The sequence below is a fragment of the Anolis carolinensis genome, chromosome 3 (assembly GCF_035594765.1).
Source record: "Anolis carolinensis isolate JA03-04 chromosome 3, rAnoCar3.1.pri, whole genome shotgun sequence".
NCBI lineage: Eukaryota > Metazoa > Chordata > Lepidosauria > Squamata > Dactyloidae > Anolis > Anolis carolinensis.
The window spans coordinates 249,737,060-249,758,921 of NC_085843.1; the positions used below are offsets into that span (position 1 = coordinate 249,737,060).

The window sequence follows — 21,862 nt, forward strand, 5'->3', positions numbered from 1 at the left end:
GGTCATGTTGCTGGCATGACTGCATGGAGCACTGTTACCTTCCCACTGGAGTGGTACCTATTGATCTACTCACATTTGTATGTTTTCGAACTGCTAGGTTGGCAGAAGCTGGGGCTAACAGCGGGTGCTCACTCTGGTCCCCAGATTCGAAACTGCAACCTTGTGCTCCACAAGTTCAGCAGCTGCGCCACTGGAGGCTCCATATGTGTGTGTGTGTGTGTGTGTGTGTGTGTGTGTGCGTGTGAATGCTTTGGATAGCATAGGGAAGTGTGGTGTTTGTTTTGCTGTCTGTGTCCATGTTCAGAAGCTTTCACCTCACCTTCTGTCCCTGCGATAATTTTGAAAAATTTGGCTTGTTGTGGAAACAAGGATTGGTGAGAAAGCTTCAGTGGAGACACCTTTCCCCCATGATAACTCTTCCAGGTGAGAATTTCCCTTCCTAGGGGTCTATTTCTCTCATTTCCTATTGTCTCCGCCCCGTTCTTAACTATCAGTCATTTGTAAGTTGGATGTTTGTAACTCAGGGACTGCCTGTACTTCAGTTAAAACATGCTCATCTCTAGTGAAGAATGGATTTGTTTCCACAACAGTTGAAGATCTGGGTCTTTTAAGTATTTAATAGAGGTCAATGATGAAAGCTATATGTATAGGCAACATCTGGTGTATTATCAAGCTATTGTAGAAATTCCATCTATTCTCGGCAACATGTAAATCCCGTTAAATTGAGAAAAAGTTATTTCATGGAAATGAAATGCGGTCATTTAATATGATGGGTATTACAGCAAGTCAGACCTACCATAGGAATCATAAAATCCTCACATGTTTTAATTCATTTACGCATGCCTGCCTTTAATATGCTCTGTAACCATGTCTGCAATTAATATGATTTATGGGAGACCAACATGTGCTATATTTCGGGACTACAGTTATACATTCTCCCTCATTGCCCTCACTCTGATTGAAAGATTTAATGAAATGGCACAAAGAAAACGGTTAGCTGTTAATGTATTAAGTTGAATTGACAGGATCATGAGTAAACTTTAGTGGAGTTAATGATATCCTCTTATCTGACCCTGACACATTTGCGGCATGTAATTTACAGACGTGCTGTCCAGGGAATCTTGACAAATGCTCCTAACGATGTCAGGGCAGTGTTCCATTCTAATGTAAAACAGATGTGGGTCAGATACCCTCATTCATCACTACACTGAACATTTCAAACTGCTGCTAAGATGGATGGAATTACCTGCTGTGAACTCTTTTCAGTGGGAAACCCACCACCCCATTCCACCCACCAGAAAAATTACATACCCTTACACTTTTTAAAAAAAGGAGCAATCACATTCTGGAGTCCACCCAATTGATTCCCATGGGATTTAAAACACGTGCCAAGGACAGTGGCCTTTAAAGCAATCTGCTCACTTAGGTTTCCCTGGACTAGCCTCAACATCACTCAACCCCTACCTCATCCTCACTCATGTTGTAATCATCTCACCACCACAGTTCTTTGATATCAATTATAGTAAGGAGACTGGTAAAATACAAGTTGGCTATTCGGAATTGCTATATTTACATATACGTATGTACATAATGAGATATCTTGGAGAAGTCTAAACATGAAATTCATTAATGTTCCATATACACCTTATATTAATAGCCTGAAAGTAATGTTATATGCAATCTTTTCAATAATTCTGTGCATGAAACCAAGTTAGTATATATCAAATTATTAGTTAAAACACCTAAACAGTAAATTACTATAGAAACAACAACATAGTATCAGGTTACAGGTTGCATGCAAACTGAACTAAGATTTCTTTGCAACAAGGTGGTGGTAGTGGTGATGGAAGCAGTACTGAGTCTTTTCACCTTTGTTGCAAATCAGGCGTGTGTGTGTGCACCTTCAAGTTGCCTGTCAATTTATGGTGAATCTCATAGATTCTCTTAGGTAAGGAATTCTCAGAGGTAGTTTGTCACTTACTTTCTCTGAAACAGCTTACAGCAAAAAAATATTTCTTGAACCCATCCAAGTCCTAACTAGACCTGCCCCTACTCAGCTTCCAAGATCAGATGAAATGTGGTGCCTTGAGGTTATAACAAAACAATTTAAAAATTAAAAATAACTCCCTGACAATTTTCCTACTTTCTTTAAAATGTATTGTTCACTTACTTTTAATGTAATGTATAACATAATATTGAAGAAAAGATATAAGATGTGAGTAAGTGAAACAGTTGGTTTTCTCTGCAACCATCACAAACTCATATAATTCAAAATACTCAAAGCTTCCATATGTACAGCTACATACATACATGCTCTGGTTGTATGATTGTTCTTGATGCTTCCAAATCAGATTATCTTCATATTCATACCTGGAAACTTTTTTTAGCCTGGAGACAAAATTGGATCTGAGCAAAGACATTGGAGTGCATATCATCTGTAGATTGGGCTTCCAACAAAATAAGTAGTATCCATTGCTGGTATGTATGTTGGCCCTTGACACAATTGTCTGGACCACATTTAAACACACTTCCCCAAAAGGAAAGTGAACTTTTATTTCCTTCCTTCTATTAAAAGTATCATTCTTAGATGGCAGCTTCTAAGTCTGCCAGTCCTGAGCATTCAAATAAAGTGATGCCAAAGCCATCTGTCAATACATTTACCAAGTGAAAAGGTACAGCAAATGGCTCACCATTTCTACAGGTGAAAGCACACAATGTTCAAGATTGGCATAATTGTTTTGAAAACTGGGTCAAAAACCTGCAATCCTTAATATTCATAAATAAGAAAACAACCTGTTCTCTTTCCAATTTTAGCCAAAATCAGCAAGTTAAGCCAGCCACACCACTCTGCCTCACAGTAGAACCAAGTTTGGTTCATAGGAGTTTGTTTCCCTCTCTACAATTTACAATATAATATACAGTACTTGATACATTTCTGTATATTAACTCTTATTACAGAAAGTCAATCTGTAAGAAAAGTCGGATGCACACACACCTTTGGTGAGGAGAAAGACGCTAACAATCATTGTTCTCCTAACATAGGGTTCTGCATGGCAAAACATTCATTCATTTGACATATCAAAGTTATTGCACTGACTACAGGCACTTTTACACTTGGCTGTTTTGTCCTGTGTGCTTCAGAATCCAGAAGCATTTGTCAAAAGAAACTTCTCTATGGTGCCACAATCTAGCTTGTGGAAAACAGCAACAGGTTATTAAGTATATGCAGAGAGGGGACATAATAGAAAGAGCTGATAGGGCATAAAGAATTTACATATTACATATCACGAATCTCCATCCTGGGATGACTGGAATTTAAAGTACAATTTGGTGGGATCACAGACTGAAGTGGGAGGGAATTTTCTTTTGTTTTTAAACAAACTAATGGTTGACAGTAGATCCTGACACTATCAATCACTTCCTTGTTCCCCTAAAGATCAACCATTTGTGACAAGGAACTCTCACCACCTCCAGGTAATAATGGACAAAGCAGAGAGCAGGGGAATAGTCCGTCAACCTGATGAGAAATGCAGCCTTTCTCTGAGCATGAAAGGAGGGGAACACAGAAAAGGAGCTGACATACTTAGGCTTTAAGCAAACAGCTCTAATTAATTTCAGTTCCCAGTGCTTAAGCACACAACACAAATATTATAATATATAATAAGTATGAAAAACAATTAAAATTCCATAGTAGATTAACATCCATCATGTCCACAAGCAATATATATATAAATGATTATTAAAGCAGTAAAAATGCAAAGTGACAGAACATTATATTGGCTAAAATATTAACAATTGAGTATCTTATAAAAGAAAAAAAATAGAATGGAATTCTTAGTTTGTCCGTTTTGTTTATTGCAGGCATTTTAGCTTAGACTTAACTACCAGACTAGCAACCCTTTAATTTTGAGAGAGAACACTTGATGCTATTTTCAGCTTAGAACACTGAACGAAACATGCAGAATAATCACAGGATGCCTTAAACTTACACCTTTTGATAAACTCTACAAGTTAGCTGGCATTCGCCCCCCCTCCCCCCCTGCCCGATGTGCTACGGGAAGTTGCTGCTAACTGTGAGAGAAATAAGGTCGAACATTGTGAAAACCATCCACTGCATGACTATCACCCTTCTCCCAGTAGACTCAAATGAAGGAAAAGCTTCATGAGAACCACCATTCCCCTTAATCTTCCTCCAGTAATAGCAAGAGTATCCCTTTGGGCAGCTAAACCAGGCAATTCCAACTGGATGGCCCCCCAGGAGGGTCTGCCTCCAGGTTCAAACCAAGAATGGGCAACTTGGAAGGCCCTAAACAGACTCAGAAGCAGAGTGGGCAGATCAAAAGACAACCTGGCAAGATGGCACTACCTGGAGTAATCGTCCACCTTGTGTGACTGTGGAGCAGAACAAACAACTCTGCATATGTATGCTACCTACCAGAAGAGATCCAACAGCTAAATGAGCTGTCAAAATTTTAAAACCATCTAAAGACCTATCTCTTCTGGCAGGCCTATCCAGCTAGTTTTAATCATGAATTTTAAATTTGTGTCATATGTTTAATCTTTGTTCTATGTATTTTAATATGCATTTTGTAGAAATATGTTTTAACATGTGTACTTTGTAGAATGTTCTTAGATGATTGTATGTTTTCAGTGATGTTTTAAACTGCCTCGAGCCATGAGAAGAGGTAGGTAAGAAATAAAATAATTCTTAGTCCCCAAGGCCCAGATTGATGTAAATATGAATAAAGTCATCACTTAAATTCATTCAGCAGGTTTTACAATAGATTCAGAAAGGATCATCCTCTACCACTACTACTTCTGCCATTTTTCCTTCATTGCAATAATTGGCGGGTGGGGGAGGATAAAAGACAAAATGACTGCATGCTGCCTCCTATTTTTTGGACTGCAGCTCTTATAGTCTTCTATTACTGATTATGCTGGGTTCATATCTGAGATGTCAACAGTTTCCCACACTTGTCTGTTCATATCAGTAACTACATAGGACACCATCACATGCATGCCACAAATGTGCTGCAACATCCTTTAAGACATTGCAATAAGGTATTGCAGAACTCACAAGCCCAAATCTTGCCTGGACATTTCAAAAACATATATTAATTCCCCTTCCCTTTGATGATCTTGTCTAGTCCATTCATAGCTGGCCTTCTAAATACAAATCTTTTGATTTCTTGACTACAGTCTCCATTCAGATTAATGATTGAGACAAAGTATGAACAGGTATTTTTAAATGAGGTTTTAAATTGAAAGGTCATTGAAAATGTTAGTAATTTTCAATAGGAATCCATCTCGTCACTTCTCATTCCTAACCCCAAGAACAGTAAACGCATTCTCGGGAATCTTTATAAACTACATAGATTACACAAAGTGTAGCCATTCCAACCATTATTGATGAAACAACAAGCCGAGAGTGACCATATACCCTACTTTGCAGAGTACTGTTTGAAAGTTTGCTAAATCCAAGCTTGATCTCAAATATGGAACCGTGAGAAAGAGATAGCTAGGATCTTGAAGGTGCTTATCAACAAACAGAAATCTGGCAAGTAGGAGTGTGCAATTTGGCAAAATCCCATGCTGTTTTCACTGTCCGGATTTCATGATCCCTGATCCATTTTTTGGGAGCCTCCTGAATTTGGACAGGCAAAATTTCATTTTTTGATCTGGTAGCCAAAAGATCAATTTTCGCTCTGGGAAGATCCGGCCTATTGGCAGCAGTGGAAAACTTTCCAGGCTCCCCGTTCAATGATTTTTTGGGCACCAGTCTTTTAAAAATCCACTCCTTCTGGGATAGTCCCATCAGGAGGAGAAAAGCAGGAGAAAAGTAAATAATAGTAATAATAATTATGATAATAATAATAATAAACTCCTCAAAACACAGCAGACAAAAAACCAGTAAAAGAAAACCGCACTACAAACTAGAGCTGACAGCTGGCACAACAAAACATTGCATGAAAAGTTCCTTGACAAAATTGAAGGAAAAGCTGATAAGGAGAAGACCTGGCTATGGCTCACGAATGGGACCCTGAAGAAGGAGACAGAAGGCCTGATCCTTGCAGCCCAGGAGCAAGCCATCAGAACAAATGCAATTAAGGCCAAGATCAAAAAATCAGCTGATGACCCAAAATGCAGACTGTACAAGGAAGCTGACAAAACCATTGATCATATCCTCAGCTGCTGTAAGAAAATTGCACAGACAGACTACAAACAGAGGCACAACTATGTGGCCCAAATGATTCATTGGAACTTATGCCTCAAGTACCACCTCCCAGCAGAAAAGAATTGTTGGGATCACAAACCTGCAAAAGTATTGGAAAATGAGCATGCAAAGATACTGTGGGACTTCCGAATCCAGACTCCAGTTCTAGAACACAACACATCAGACATCACAGTTGTAGAAAAGAAAAACGTTTGGATCATTGATGTTGCCATCCCAGATGACAGTCGCATTGACAAAAAAAACAGGAAAAACTCAGCCATTATCAGGACCTCAAGATTGAACTTCAAAGACTCTGGCAGAAACCAGCACAGGTGGTCCCGGTGGTGATCGGCACATTGGGTGCCGTGCCAAAAGTTCTCAGCCAGCATTTGGAAACAATAGACATTGACAAAATTACGATCTGCCAACTGCAAAAGGCCACCCTACTGGGATCTGCGCGCATCATCCGAAAGTACATCACACAGTCCTAGACACTTGGGAAGTATTCGACTTGTGATTTTGTGTTACGAAATCCAGCATATCTATCTTGTTTGATGTGTCATAATAAAATATAATAATAATAATAATAATAATAATAATAATAATAATAATAATAATAATAATACATCACACAGTCCTAAACACGGGAAGTGTTCAACTTGTGATTTTGTAATATGAAATCCAGCATATATATCTCGTTTGCTGTGTCATACTATGTCTTTGTAAAAATAATAATTTGAATTAGAATAATTATTTCTAAATATGCACCTGTCTCTTCCTCATGTAAGCAAGAGATAGAAAAACCTTTGTCCTCTTTTTTGCTCACACATTTTTAAGTAGTGATGTGTAAAGTGGTCACCCTAAAAGACCATTAAATAGAAAATAAAAAACATGCATCTGGAAATAGGCATTCTGTTGACATCAGTATCTTTTCCATAAAAAGAAAAGCACTTATCTCCTACATAAGATGTATATTGGCCCTAAAAACATTTTAAATGCACAAGCAAACACTTTTAGTTGTTGAAAAAAAAGAATGGGTGCAATTCAATCACAAAAGCAAATGGCAAGCTATCTACAAAATATGCTACTACAGAAAAAAAAGTTGGCAGCTTATGAAAATGATCCACCAAAAGGCAACATAGAAATTGAAGCGCATCCTTATCTAATAAGAATCAAAATCAATAGGGAATTTGGCTGATTTGCAACAGCTGAGAAGCTTTCCTGACAGTCTTAAAGCAAGACATTCTCTCTCCTGTTGCATTCTATAAGAAGAATTTGCTATACATTCAGCTCATCCCATATACTGTCATATTCCTGTGGTGTTTGACAGAGACATAATGGATAGCAATGGAATACACAGACACAAAGGAAAAATGTTAGTGGTACAGTACATGTTTTCCATGAAGTTAATCTGAGTGCCAATCCCTGCTAGCAGTTTCCCTGTCTAGCAACATAATTTCTCAAACATACTTACTCAGAAGTAAGCATGTTCTGATGAGTGTGGACTGGATTTTAGTCTTTCAATATATGTTGCTACATCTCAAATTCTTTGTTTATGTAGGGAGAGAATATGGAATACAAGACATGTCTAGTGTATCATGAAGCAATGGTTATGAACCAGTGTATTTTTTTTTAATTTCTACACATTCCTTGTCTTTTAAAAACCCTAGTGTCCTAATGCCCTTGTGATGTTGCAATCAATGCTGGGGTACAAATTTGCACAGCACACAGAAGGGAAGCTTTCTCCAAAGTGAAAACCATGGCCATCCTGAATAGAGCCAAGTTGTGAGTAACTTCACAGCTATATTGATAATATCTAGATAAACTGTGACAATCCAGAAGGGAGACTTCAAGTTGATGGCAGTGGTGTTAAAAAGATCCAATTTCATATTGGGAATTCTTAGAAAAGGGAATGATTGTGAATATTGTAATATCTTGATGCGATTCCACAGAACTCAACTGTAAGGTGGGAAAGTATCCTGTGTCTTCTAACCCAACCTCTTGCTGGTACAGGAAAATACAACTATCATAATGTCTCATTTTGTTTGGCTGGGTAAGTTGCAGAAATAGTTAACTAGAGCTATTTTCACAAGGAAAAGCTAAAATATTTGGAGCATCTATAATTATTCAGCAGAATCTCAATGAAGTTGAGTTGAATTGATATTTCAGATAGGGATTTGAATGTCGTTGTTGATAGAATTCAAAAGTCATTTTTAATTTCTTTATGTTATTTTTGTTGCATCTTTTTAATAATTATCATGTGCTTCTAGGCAAGATTAGAGAGAACCATGTGCTTGCACATTTGTTGTCTGCTTGCAAAGTATGTTACCTAGAAAGTTGATATAAACATTTGAAGTTCGACTTATGGATTGATTCTGGCCACTGGATAATCAGGATTCCTGCTACACCACTTCATGGTTCAAGAAGAGAGGTGAAAACACCTTGGCAGAATGTGGGGTTGACCTGTAGCAGCAATGCTTTGTCCTATGTAGATTTTGTGGACCATATAGATGACCCCTCTGTCTCGGGCAGCAAAATGTCTTGAGCCAGCCCTAGTCCAACATACCTCAGAACACAGTCTGCCTTCAGAATCAAGGGGACAAAAATGTAATTTTGACTTTTGCCCAAGATACCAAGTATTATTTGGAAAAGGTTTTTGGTGAATTCCAGCCCACTTCATAGTTTGGATGAATTGTATCATAATACTTGACTGAATTTTACCCTATCTTTTTAATAGGGGTGTAGCTAAAGTAGAGATGAGGGCATATGAGGTCTAAACACATGAAATTAACATGTATTTTGATCCTCAAATTTCTAGTAATGCAAAGAGTGAGATACTATTCACACCTGGGATGCTTATATTTGCAGTGTTTGCTTTCCCTTGGTCACTTTATCAATTTTCCTTGAATGCTTACATTCTGTTTTTAAATGTTTTAATAACTGCATTGCAACTAATTGAGGACTGAAGGAAAATTTCATCGCGGGGTGAAATCTTGTGGAGAAATCCCTGGGTGAATAAACCCAATAGCTATTGGTGTTCTTTGTGTGCCTTGAAATCGTCTCTGACTTATGGTGACTTATAAGCTAAGATGGCTTCTTCTTTGTTGTCCTTTTGAAAGCAGGTTAAGACCTTTCTTTTTCAGCAAATCTTTCTAAACCAATTTAACAAGACACATTTTATGGTGCTGTACACTCTTTAAGCTTTGTTTTATAGTAAAAATTTGAATCATTTTAATTCTATAATTTTTAACCTTTTTATGTTTTTCACTATATGTGTTTTGTTGTATATTCTGCCTTTTTGTTAGTTGCTGTGTGTCTTGGAGAGAAGTAGTATATAAATAAAGGAATAGATGGAAATTTAAATGAAGTGTACAGTGAAATCAGACTTCCACATTTTTTGCCATTTTTTTGTGTCAGCAGTGACTTAAGAAACTGCAAGTCGCTTCTGGTGAGAGAGAATTGGCTGTCTGCAAGAATATTGCCCAGCGGACACCCAGATGTTTTTTGATATTTTTACCATCCTTGTGGAAGGCTTCTCTCATGTCCCTACATGGAGCTGGAGCTGATAGAGGGAGCTCATCCGCACTTTCCCTGGGTTGGATTCAAACCGGCAACCTTCAAGTCATGTAAATGCTTAATTCAAAACCTCCAGTTTTGACTGAAACTGGATATAATTTTTTTGCACTTTGGCCCTTCACTATTTCTAATCGGTATGATTTCAAATTTTGAATTATTCATCTTTGAATTATGCATCTTGACATTTCAAAAAGTATGACTGTTTGGCTAATATTGCTTTACTTCTATATGAGTTCTTTAAATAAAAAGGGGGAAAGAACCACAACAAATTCTCTTGAAATACGCAGGTTTTTCCTCAATCACAATACGGAATATTGCCAAGAGTGGGCCTTTGAATCTTGTTATGAATCTTCTGCTTTGCATTGAACTTTTCCCCCTTCTCCCTACTGCTCCACAAATGGAATATGAAAGGGCGTCTCTGATCCATAGCAATGAACCCTTCAATTTCATGCCTCTAGTAAGAAAGCAGGCTTTCTTAGCAATGAGCCGCAGCCTGTTCCAATTTGATCACTTCTAGTCTCCCCGTTTAGTTATGTTAATGGTCAATAAGCAATTGACTGAGTTAGCTGGGAGATGGCTGTTATCAGCTCCTGCCTATCCAAGATGCCTCTTGGACAGATCAAATGTCACAGACTATGTTTGCCATTGCACTTAATTTACTTTCCACTATGTCATATTTTTGTTTTAATTGAAAAGAACATTTCCCCGTCAAAGGCAACGGCATTTGCTTAGTTTTGATGGATTAACTCCAAGCCCCAGAAATGTTTTATATTTAAACCACAGGAACACTGCATACTGTGAGTCTAACAGCATAATAAAATGTCAAGCCTTTTGTTGAAAACGGCACTAAAAAACTGAGATTCTTCAAAACCACTCTTAATTAAAGTCTTACTGGAAGATGCATCCACTTGTTTTCAGATTGGTCTCTCCGTTTTTTCCCCCCTTACTAAGGTCTAAAGCCATAAAGTTTTGAGTCCCAGTATGTGCTATAGGAATCTCTGAAACTTAATTACATTTACTGTTACAAAAAAGGGTTTATGAACTCTTGCCTTTAGGCAAAAATGTTTATTTCATTGCCTTTGCTATTCATTCTTTTCAACTCCATTGCCTTTGAACTCTTCAGCTGCACAGAGTTATCACCGTGATGCAGAAACCAGGAAGTGTACTCGCAAGATGCAAACCACAAGTTGAAGCAAACGAAGGAGGCGAAGATATAGGACTCGTTATTTTGGCCACCCTTTGTGCTATTAAAATCTCATTTTCTGCCTATTAGAATGCCCTCTCACTGCTTAGGCAGTGGTGATAGTCCGTGATTAGTGTGTAATTGAGTATAATTGTCTTTTCACTTTTCATTTGCGTCATTCCAAGCTCCCCTCTGTTTTTTTTTTTAAAAAAACACACACACACACAGGGAAAGAAAGAGCAGAGGGAAGATAAAGCTGTTAAAACTCTCTATCTAAGGCCTGAAGAGATCGCTGATTGCAATTATAGATTGCTTTTCCCTCCTTTGTGACATTTGCACAGAATTCAGTGGACAGTTCCCCTAAACACCTGTGCTAAATCCAGACTAATAAAATAAACTAGTGAATATTTTAGCAATCGTTAATAATGTCAACCCCAAGGCAGATGCCAGAAGCAGGAAATTTACCCAACCTTTTTGACACTCAATTATCAAGGCAATTTATTATCACGCTCATCCAAGGAAAGCTCATGCAAATTAGGAAAACAATTATATCCTTCAAGTATAGTTATAAGCTTCCAGAGAGTAGTAATGCTTTTAATTTATGTATTTATAACTTGATTATAGCTCAGCCTGATGTGAGTTGTTCATCAACTGAGCCAAGACTAACTTGTTTTCTACTTGTAGGGTTACGTTAAGCTGCAAAACATATATACATATTTTCTCCATTATTTTCGCTGCAAGCTGACAAAGGCTCAAGACCAAATCAGTTATTCTTGGGGGTTTTAAAAGATGAGAGGAATTGATCTTTTTTTAAAAAAACTTTAAAAACAGCACAGCAGAAGTGCTTGTCAATTGAATACAAGCATAAAGTTTTCATGATTACATTATGAAACATTGCCTAAAACTAAATATAAGCTATGACTTTTGATTCAGTCAGTAGGAAAGGGGGAAAAGGAAACTAGCAAACTGAAATCATGTGGCTTATATAAAGAATACTTTATGGTTTAAATTTGGCAAATCATTGCACTATGGCCTTGGGGAATAGTCGATTTAGTTTGGGTATACAGCAAATCCTGTGTCTGAAAAAGTAGAACTGACCTGAGGTGAAAGGCCATTGCCAATGGCAGGGTTCATAGGATTGGAGGGCCCGGATGGAGGCACAAAGCTGTCTGTATAGCTGGAAAAGCCATGCCTTGTACTTGGAAGGCAATATGCAGAACTGCTCTCCGGGTTTGAAGGCAGGCTGCTTTGGTGTACGGTGCTTGGCGGAAGAGGCTGAGGTCTGTGAACCGTGCTGCTTGGGTCTGACACAGCTGCAACAAAAAAGAAACCAATTTGCAAACTCCCCCACATTCTCCATGCCAAATCCAAATGTTAAGAATGATTAACCAAGCAAACAATAACTAGAGATATTCATATTTAAAATAACCCTCCAATTTAAATGGAAAGGCAAAGAGTTAAGTCTCAAGATAGTACATTCCCTCCACCATCACCCCTGGCATGCTTCAGTTCTCTCATTCATGTCCTGGTTCATTAAAAAAAGTCACCAAAATGGATAAACTATAGTTTAGCCATATAAACGATAGTATGGAGATGAGCACCAACCCCCAGAGTCAGACATGACTGGACAATGTCAGGGAAAAACCTTTACCTTTTATAGTTTATTCAAACTAGAAAGTGGATAATGAGACAAGTATAATAAGGAAGAAGAGTGTGCATAACCCCAAAGTTTTGGTTATAAATTGATAATTAAAAGAATCTCAGTGGTTTGCTAAGATATCATCATATAATATAAGAATAGGATTCTTGACACACACCAAAAAGTAGAAGTGGAAAATACTAGTTCTAGAAACCCTATGTTATCCACTTTTGACTTATTCCTATGGAAACCTAGAACTGAGCTGCACAGCTTACTGTCCCATTGGGACTTTAGTAACAGTTGCATAGTGAAAGTTGTTAGGGTTCTGTACTAAATATTCCTGTTATTATTTCTCCACAGAGCTGCAATTCAGAAAGCTTCCTGGAAGAGCAGAATTCATAGTAGAGACAGTGGCAGAGCCTATGAGCAAAGCACAGAAATGTCACAGTATCTCCTCAAACACAAGAAGGTCCTCTCCTTTTTGAAAGAGGCACTCTTATGCAAGTATAAATAATATAAAAAAAATACTCAAAATGGTTGGGAAATATGTTTCTCAAATGTCCCCTGGAAGTTACCATAGAGTTGCAATGTAGGAGGTAGTAAATTCTTAGAGAGGATACCTCCCCAGGACTCTTTAGAACTCTACAGTATGCCAGGACTGGAAAATCATGTTATTTAATGGCATTCAGTCATAATCAGGTTTTCTAGTAATCACAGACCAGGAACATTTCCCCACCCCCACCCGCAACACACACACACACACACACACACACACACATACAGGATACATATGCCATACTGTATGTGCCTACAGGTTGCCTATTGATTCATGGCAACCTCATGAATTTCACAATGTTTTCTTAGGCAAGAAATACTTAGAGGTGATTTTGCTAATTCTTTCCTCTGCATTATGGCATTTTTCAGTGTTGGTTCCCAGCCCATGCTAATAAGTACATACTCATTATCCTCCTTGCCTCAGAAGAGGAATGAATATGTGATATTGAAAGCAATAGCTACAAGGTAGTTTTACAACTTTGCTCCTGTTAAAGACTACAGGGAAAAGTCTAAGCATTATCCAAGACAAATGTATTTTTCCTCCAATACCTTGTGGAATAGAAGTGGGCTGGTAAGAGGATTCTGACAGCTGGTATGTTGGCAGTGTTGGCATTGCGGTTGGTGGAAATCCTCCTGGGATCAAGTGGTTGAAAGCCATCAGTTGATTTGCTCCAGCTTGCTTCCTCCATCTAGCACGACGATTACTAAACCAGACCTGCAAGTGATTGACAGCAAAGGTATGTGAGATAGAAGTACTATCTATTTCAAGTGCATTTAGCACCTGCCAATGCACATTACAATACACAAACCCCTGTCCAACACCTTTTAGTTACATCTCAATTGGATGATTATGGTAAACCAAACCCAGACCTATTTACAGCGAAGATAGTGGCAAGGAGCAGGAATGAGGGAACAATAGAGAGAGAGAAAAGCTATATTCAGCCATCACTCATCTCACTTTCTTCAACATGAGGACAAGGGGACAACTACCTGTGTCCTCCTCTTGTGCCTGCATAGAGAAGAGATTTCTCTATTCACATGAAGAAGAACCCCAAAAAATCAGGACCATTGCTCACATGGAAAGGCTCTCAGATATGCTACTTTCAGTGCAAAGAAAACAGCAATGAGAAAGGGCAGGATTAGCACTGCCTTGCTCACATAAAGTTGCTCAAAATGCTCAGCAAAGTGAGCAACACTTTAAAACAGCTCTACTCTCTTGGTGATTACAATTTCTAGAACACCCTAGCATGAGATTGATAGTCCAAAAAAGGTTTTCTGAACTGATTATAATGGTCCGCTTTATGTGTTTCCCTGGATAGTTCAATCATTCAGTATTTGATTTTGCTAACACAATGTTGCCCATTTATTCTCCAAAAGAGTTATACAAGAACAACATCACAATACTGTGTAACCACAGCAACGCCATAAGGATGTTGATCGAAAACAGTCCCACAGATCCTGTGTGTGTGTGTGTGTGTGTGTGTGTGTGTGTGTGTGTGTGTTGCACTGGCAAATCCTCAAGGTTTTCATCTTGCAGCTTACCTGAGGCTCCATGCTTTCCTCTCTTCCTTTCAGTCCATGCCCTTTGATCTTTACATTTCCCTCACTTCTGTTCTCCCTCTCTTCTTTTTTCCAAAGCCATTGAACTGACCAAAAATCAAATAAATACTTCTGATATACAGCAGTGCAGCAAGGGGAATATGTTTTTCTGGCTTAAATTAGATGTGTCTTTATCAATGCACCAGTCTTTTGATTTGATACGTATTTGGCATTCATCCCTGCAAAGCCCAGACTCTGTTTAGAGCAAACTAACCTCCATTGTCTTGCTGTATTCCTTTCCCCCTCCCTTTTTGGCCTGTCTGAATGAGAGATCTTGTTGCCTTAAAAGCACATTGGAAACTCTCTGTTTAGGATAAGGCGGTCAGACTGTCAAGGCCAATTTCACTTAGGCGAGCCTTGAGGAAGAACTGCAGCTTTGAAAGGATCCCCAGCCAGCGTCAAGGAAATAGGATGTTGCCTTGTTCAGTTACAAACTACTTAGGGGGAAAATGATAACAAAAAGGCAAAGATGTAAATATTAGGAATCTAAGATGGGAAAGGTCTGCAAGGCCATCTAGTCTATTCCATGCCAGAGCTGAATATACTTGACTGATTTGTCCAATCTAATTTAATTGTCTCAAGTGATGGGTTTCGTGTTCTTCCTCCAAAGACAATACCACAGCCCACTGCAATTCATGATTAAGAAAATATTTCAGATGATCCAACTTCATTTATCATGTTTCCTTAGGCTATAAAGAAATCTTTCCTCTCTTACTGACATAGATCTCTAATATCTGAAATATATTTCTGAGCAGAAGTTTTTGACTTCATATGCATTGGCTAGCATGCCCTGATATTGATCAAAGACTCTGTGGTTTCTATACCAGAAATATTGCATGCAGTTATCCAGAATGAAGAAACAACAGCCTCAGGCCAAGAAGGGATTTGTGACAATTTGAAATGATCATAACTTCTTATTATTCCTGGAATTTCCTTGCCAATCTGGAACTGAATTGAAGTTAATTTCCACCGTAAAATTTCTCCTCAAAATCCTTCTTTTTAAATCTGATATATTCTGTACATTTGATCTCTGTGATTTTTTTTGTGACATCTGATAATAGTGGATATCTGATACTGCACATTTTGTCCAGCATTATTTGTTATTTGACAGCTAATTATCTTTTAAACTTGACATGTATTTTGTGAGGAGCAGTGTTTTATTAGGTAGCTATAACATGCAATCTGCAATTTATTTTATATGTCTACTACCATATTTACTCAATTCTAATGCTCACCTTTTTTGACTAAATTACCTTCCCAAAATTAAGGTGTGCATTAGATCCATATAATATTGTAAATATTTCTGAGGTTTCTGGGTTTTGAAAATTGAGGTGTGCATTAGATTCGAAGGTGCATTAGACTCGAGTAAATATGGTTACTTTAAGTATTGTACTGATCACTGGAAGGCCACGGTTGCACAGTGGGTTAAACCCTTATGTCAGCAGGACTGCTGATTTGAAGGTTGGGTTGCTGATCTGAAGGTTGCCGGTTCGAATCCAACCTGGGGTGAGCGCGGATAAGCTTCCTCTATCAGCTTCAGGTCTATGGGCGTCCCCTGGGCAACATCCTTGCAGACAGCCAATTCTCACACACCAGAAGTGACTTGTAGTTTCTCAAGTCACTCCTGACACGAAAAAAAGATCAATTGTTGAAAATCCATAAGGGAAAGCGGTAAAGATACAGGGAACACCACATAACTTACTAGAAGAAGATAAAAGAATGGGACAAGAGGCAAGACACTGGAGCTTGGACTCTAAAATCAGTAAACTTAGGCTGCCATCCTATATACCATGTATAGGGAACCTGAATCCATAGAGTTACATGCAGAGTTTGGTGTAGTTAGAAATTCTGTCAACTTAATAAGCCTCACCTTCTTTTAACTCATGCTCTACCTTCTTTTTGCTCCATGCACTTTTGAAAAAATGTTTTTCTCCCCAACTACCAAAGGGTAAGTCTTACTGAGGCCAATGAGTTTCATTTCTAACCTGCCATTCATAGGACAGGAACTCATGGAAAGATAGTTATCTATTTCCTGTCTCCACTCAAAGTTATCTATCCCATCAAAGTCTTTGATGATAGTCAGGGTTTGCTGAAGAAAGGAGAATCACTGCAAATGAGGTTTATATCTTAAGACAAATTTACTAGTCTATGGAAGGAAAGTTTCCTATTTCCAATTCCTTATAATAGCAGCCCATCCCCATCTTATGCTTTTGAGTAAACATTTAAAAAAGTTCAGTAGGATTCGAGATTCAGCCTATGGTCAAGACCTTTTCTGGAATGTCTTTAAGAGATATGTGAAAGCTAAAATTATATGACCCAGTGGCCTCTGATTGGCTAATAGGATGTTCTAGAAGTGCTCAACAGTGTCAGAGACAACAGTCTTTGGATATCTATAGTCACAAATTGCTAGTTTATATTATGATGACTTCTTGTTTGTAGTGTTCCATATTCATCCTGGTTTTGTACCAATTTCACATTCATTCATTGTTTTCTTTCATGTATTTGACTATGCACAAATAGTTTTTGCTAGATGGTGGATCAGTGGGTTTGGGCGGAAGGTCAGGTACTCCATTCTGCGGCAAACAGAACACACCTGCTTGTACATCTGATAGCCATGCTAGATGCTGCTGTGATACAGGGAGGAGAATGGTCTGTTGAGGCTCCAGGGGAAGCTAGACAGGTAAAGCTTCTTTGTTAAGTGCTGGATGGATGGTTTGGGCTTGGGCTTGAGGCTGGTTGACATTCAGATCATTCCTTGCCAACTACTTGAGAGACCCAGAACTAAGTCTCAGATTTCCCAACATATGCCATGATTGTCTCTCCCAAATACCCTGCATTGCTCCTTTTGGGCACTTCCGTGAGACCCAGGAAGAGTTAACTACATGGAAACCTGGGGGCAATGTTCTGTCCCAACCATTTCCCCACCACCACTGTCCATGCAAGGCACTTAAACACACACAGATACACACTCATACATGCAGAGTAAGCCCATCTTTTCTGCAGTCAATCTCAAAACGGTGACAGGGAAAGTATCTCTATTTTCTATCACCATTTTGAGATATGGTGCATGGAAAAATTGAAAAATGGAGACATGTTGTCTACAGATCTCCCCAAAATGATGACAAATAGAAGGCACATTTTAGAGTGGTTTTGAAGGAATAGAAGTATTTGTGGCTGAATGGAGTTTGAGATGCTTGCAGTGGTGAGTTTTGCTGAGTTGGAATGTTTTGTGTGATATTGGGGGGGGGGGGATTGCCTGAAATTGCATTCTTCTTTAAAACTGAAGGAGATTGAGGGAGTGATGGGTGTTTTAAGGATATAAAGACAGGGTTGAGGGCCACAGTTGTCTGGTGAAACTTCAGTTTGGTAGTCCTGGTAGTATTTATTATTTATTATTTATTAGCTACATTTATATGCCAACTGCTTGAGAGACCCAGAACTAAGTCTCAAATTTCACAACATATGCCATGATTGTCTATCCCAAATACCCTGCATTGCTCCTTTCGGGCACTTCTGTGAGACTCAGAAACAATACAAAAAAGTACACAGAAACAATACAAAAATGTCTAGGTGGCAACCAAAGACTACAAAATACTGAAGTAGAAAGATGCTCTCTTGAAAATTAATTTGCACAAAAAGAAAGCAGATATCCTCTGCTCAGTTTCTGAAGACAACTCCTTCTACACTAATACCCAAGGAAATACAAGGTTTTCTGGTTTGAGTTAAAAACACTTTCACTCCTCTCATTCCATACTTGGTCTCAACAGAAGTAAAGGCGCTTGCCCAGAATTTAAGTTTTTGTGTACATTTCTTATGAATGTAATTTATGTAAATTGATGAAACTATCAGATTAAACTAGAGCCAAGCTGAAATGACTCAGAGGGCTTTCTCCTCCTCCTCCTTTTCTTGTTCTTTGAGAAAACTTTGAGAACTTTATCTTCTCGCTCCCTCTCACAGACGCAAAAGAAATAGACTTTAATAGATTTCTTGTATTTATATAAGAATTGTCAGTTTTTCTTTCTTTTGGGGGGAGCAGCTTCCCCCTCCACATCCACAAACACATGCATGCACATACACACACACACACACACACACTGCTCTTAAATGATAGTTAGCCTGGGGCATTTACATTCCATAGAATTGATCTTCCTCTGGGACAAGTTTGGGGAAATGGTTTCCCCAATTTTTCTGCCAACAAAGAGAGTGAAAAATTACCATAGGAATTTTATTGAGCATGGAAAATGGACTCAGACTGTGAGAGACAAACAGCTAGAGAAAGACATTTTGAGCAAAAAGCCAGAAGCTATGCTATATGCTACTATAGCTAATCAAGGGACCTCACCCCTGAGAACACATGGAAAACCTATTGTCCCTGGGAGACAAACAGTCTTCCCAATTTTGCTGCCAACAAATAGGTAGAAAATTTCAAGATGACGTTGTACAGAGTCCCAGTTAAACTCTCATATCCACTGGAACAGACTAATTAATAGTAGTATTCACTCCACATGGTTGGCTTCATCCTATGAAGTTCTGGGATTGATCGTTCGGTGGGAAAGGGGAAAGCTCTGGTGCATTGTCCTGGACTACAGACCCAATATGTGACTAGGATGAATGGGAAGGCCAGACAATCCTAGCTCAAACTCCCTAACCATTCATTATAGTGGCATTGCAAAGTTATTTTGTCTTGAAGTTGTTGAGACCCTATTTACTGCTAAAGTAAAACTAAAAAGAAAGTGAAATGAATTAGAAAAAAGAGGCTAATACAGAGCTTTCCAAAGTGCTGGTCAATTTTATGGTGATCCATAAGCCATTGGCTGCAATTGCAGTTAAGTTTCCAGGGAAAAAAGAAAAACAATTGTAGCAGAAGGTACAAAATTGCTGAAAGTCCCTGGAACATTGAGGGGAATAATTGCCAGTCTTCCACAATAGATAGCTTGAGAAGCATCAGGATAAGGGAGAAAGCAACTTCTCCCATCTAGTATTTTCCAAGTGTTTTGGTCTACAACTCCAGTTGTTACCAGGCTGGGATAAATTGTTTCTCCCACCCATAAAAATAGATTGCAATAAATTCTAAATTTAAACTATCATGGTTACTCTACTATTGCTCCTTCCACACTGCCCCTATATTCTAGGATCAGATCCCAGATTATCTTCTTATCCCAGATTATTTGGCAGTGGAGACTCATATCATCCAGTTCAAAGCAAATAATCTGGAATCAGATCCTGTGATATGGAGCAATGTAGAGGGGCCTTAAATCTTTATTTTATGCTAATGTAATACAAACCCTATATCCACAGGGTTATATCCACAGAAATTATATAAAGTTGTCCCTCCACATTTGTGGTTTTGGCTATTGCATATTTGATTATTCGTGGATTTAATTTAAAGTGTTCTCTCCTAGAATTTCAAGGTCTTCCAGTGTGATGCTGGAGGACCTAGAATTTTTTTATAGAAACACCTCTCTAGCTTCTCCAAAGTAATTGTATGGCCAGTGAAGGTTGAGCATTCAGTTATGTTGGAAGACCTAGAAATTTTAGAGAGTTGCTATCTCAGGTAAAAATATATATTGTTTGCCCCATTGAAATAATACAGTTCTCTTTTAGTTAAAAGAAAAGTAGTTTAGCTTGATATAATAGAAAAGTTTAAGAATTCAGTCAATTTAGATCTTCCAGTTGGAAGTTAGAAAGACACATTTTATGTATATTTTTGTGTGAGGGGTAATGGTATGCATCAGTTGTAATTGTTTAATGTTAATTATTTTTTACTTTGGGTATTATACCACTTTTTATATTATATAGATATTATATATTAATAGTGGTAGGTAGGTTTTTAGTATGTATTTTTAGGTATTTGCAGTGTGTTTTCTTTCATAAATAAAATAAAAAGAGAGCCAACAAAATTTGAAAATATAGTATTAAAAGAACAGACTAAAGAGGGAAATGAATATCCAAAAGGGATAACTAGTATGATATATAAAATATTAATAGAGATTAAAGGTGGGAGGAAAGGGATACTAACAAGGGAAATATGGGAGGAAGAATTGGGAATAAAAGTAGGAGAAAGAAATTGGGAAAAATTATGGAAAGCAGGGCATCTCAAAAATTTATCAATTAGAATAAAAGAAAACTACTACAAGATAGTATGGAAGTGGTATTTGACCCCAATAAAGATATATAATATGGATAAGAGTTGTTCAGAAAAATATTGGAGGGGTTGTCAAGAAAGGGGGACATATATTCATATGTGGTGGGAATGTAAGTATGTACAGAGTTTTTGGGGAAAGGTCATAATAGAAATAGAGAGTATCATGAAGAAAAAAATTAATGCAAACCCAGCGACTATACTATTATCTATTTATAATACAGATGAATGGAAAGAAAATGAAAAGAATTTGGTAACAATGTTGCTAACTGCCGCAAGGTTATTAATAGCAAGGAATTGGAAAGGGGAGGTGGAAATTAAAATAGAAGATTGGTACAAGGAAATTTGGAAATTAGCAATAAATGATAAATTAATATGCAATTTAAATGTCAAAAAAGGCCTAAGAAAGAAAAATGACTTTGAAAGTATATGGAAGAAATTTATTGAAGAAACATTAAGGAGAGAAGATGGGAATCAACCCCCACCAGAAGAAATGAGGTTCTGGTTGAACTATAAAGAAATGGACTCCGGTGATGGGGAGCACAACGGGTAGAACACTGGGGGAAGGAAAAGACTTAATTATATGAATTGTAAAGATTTTTCTTTCTTTTTTTTGTAACAAAATTAATAGTAATGTAATAAAAAATATTCAAAAAAACTATTATTAAAAAGAAAATAATAATAATAGGGTTTGCTACTTTCATGTATCCGTGTGAAGTCCAGGAACATGCTCCCTATAGATATAGGGATCATACTGAACATTTTTGCCTGCTTCCACTAATGTGCAAATCTATATCTATCCACCTAATTTATACATTTTCTTGCTTAATTCTTTAAAAAGTTGACAAACCCCCAGATTTTCCAAACAATTTCCATTATGGAAATGAAATGCTTTAAGAAATATAATGAATAATTTATTCTGGTAGAAGGTTAAGGATTGGTTTAGCACAAAAA

General features: G+C 37.8%; 1 protein-coding gene across 3 annotated transcripts in view; it reads right to left on the reverse strand.

The window, feature by feature from the left end:
- pax3 (paired box 3) overlaps positions 1-21,862 on the reverse strand; it is a 129,962-nt gene that overhangs the window by 7,600 nt on the left and 100,500 nt on the right. For all 3 annotated transcript variants that reach the window (XM_008106289.3, XM_062976570.1, XM_003218269.4), the window contains 2 exons: positions 13,717-13,882; positions 12,072-12,286 (listed from right to left, as the gene is read on the reverse strand). In XM_008106289.3, the coding sequence (XP_008104496.1) occupies positions 12,072-12,286; positions 13,717-13,882 (381 nt within the window). The remainder of the gene's footprint in view (positions 1-12,071; positions 12,287-13,716; positions 13,883-21,862) is intronic.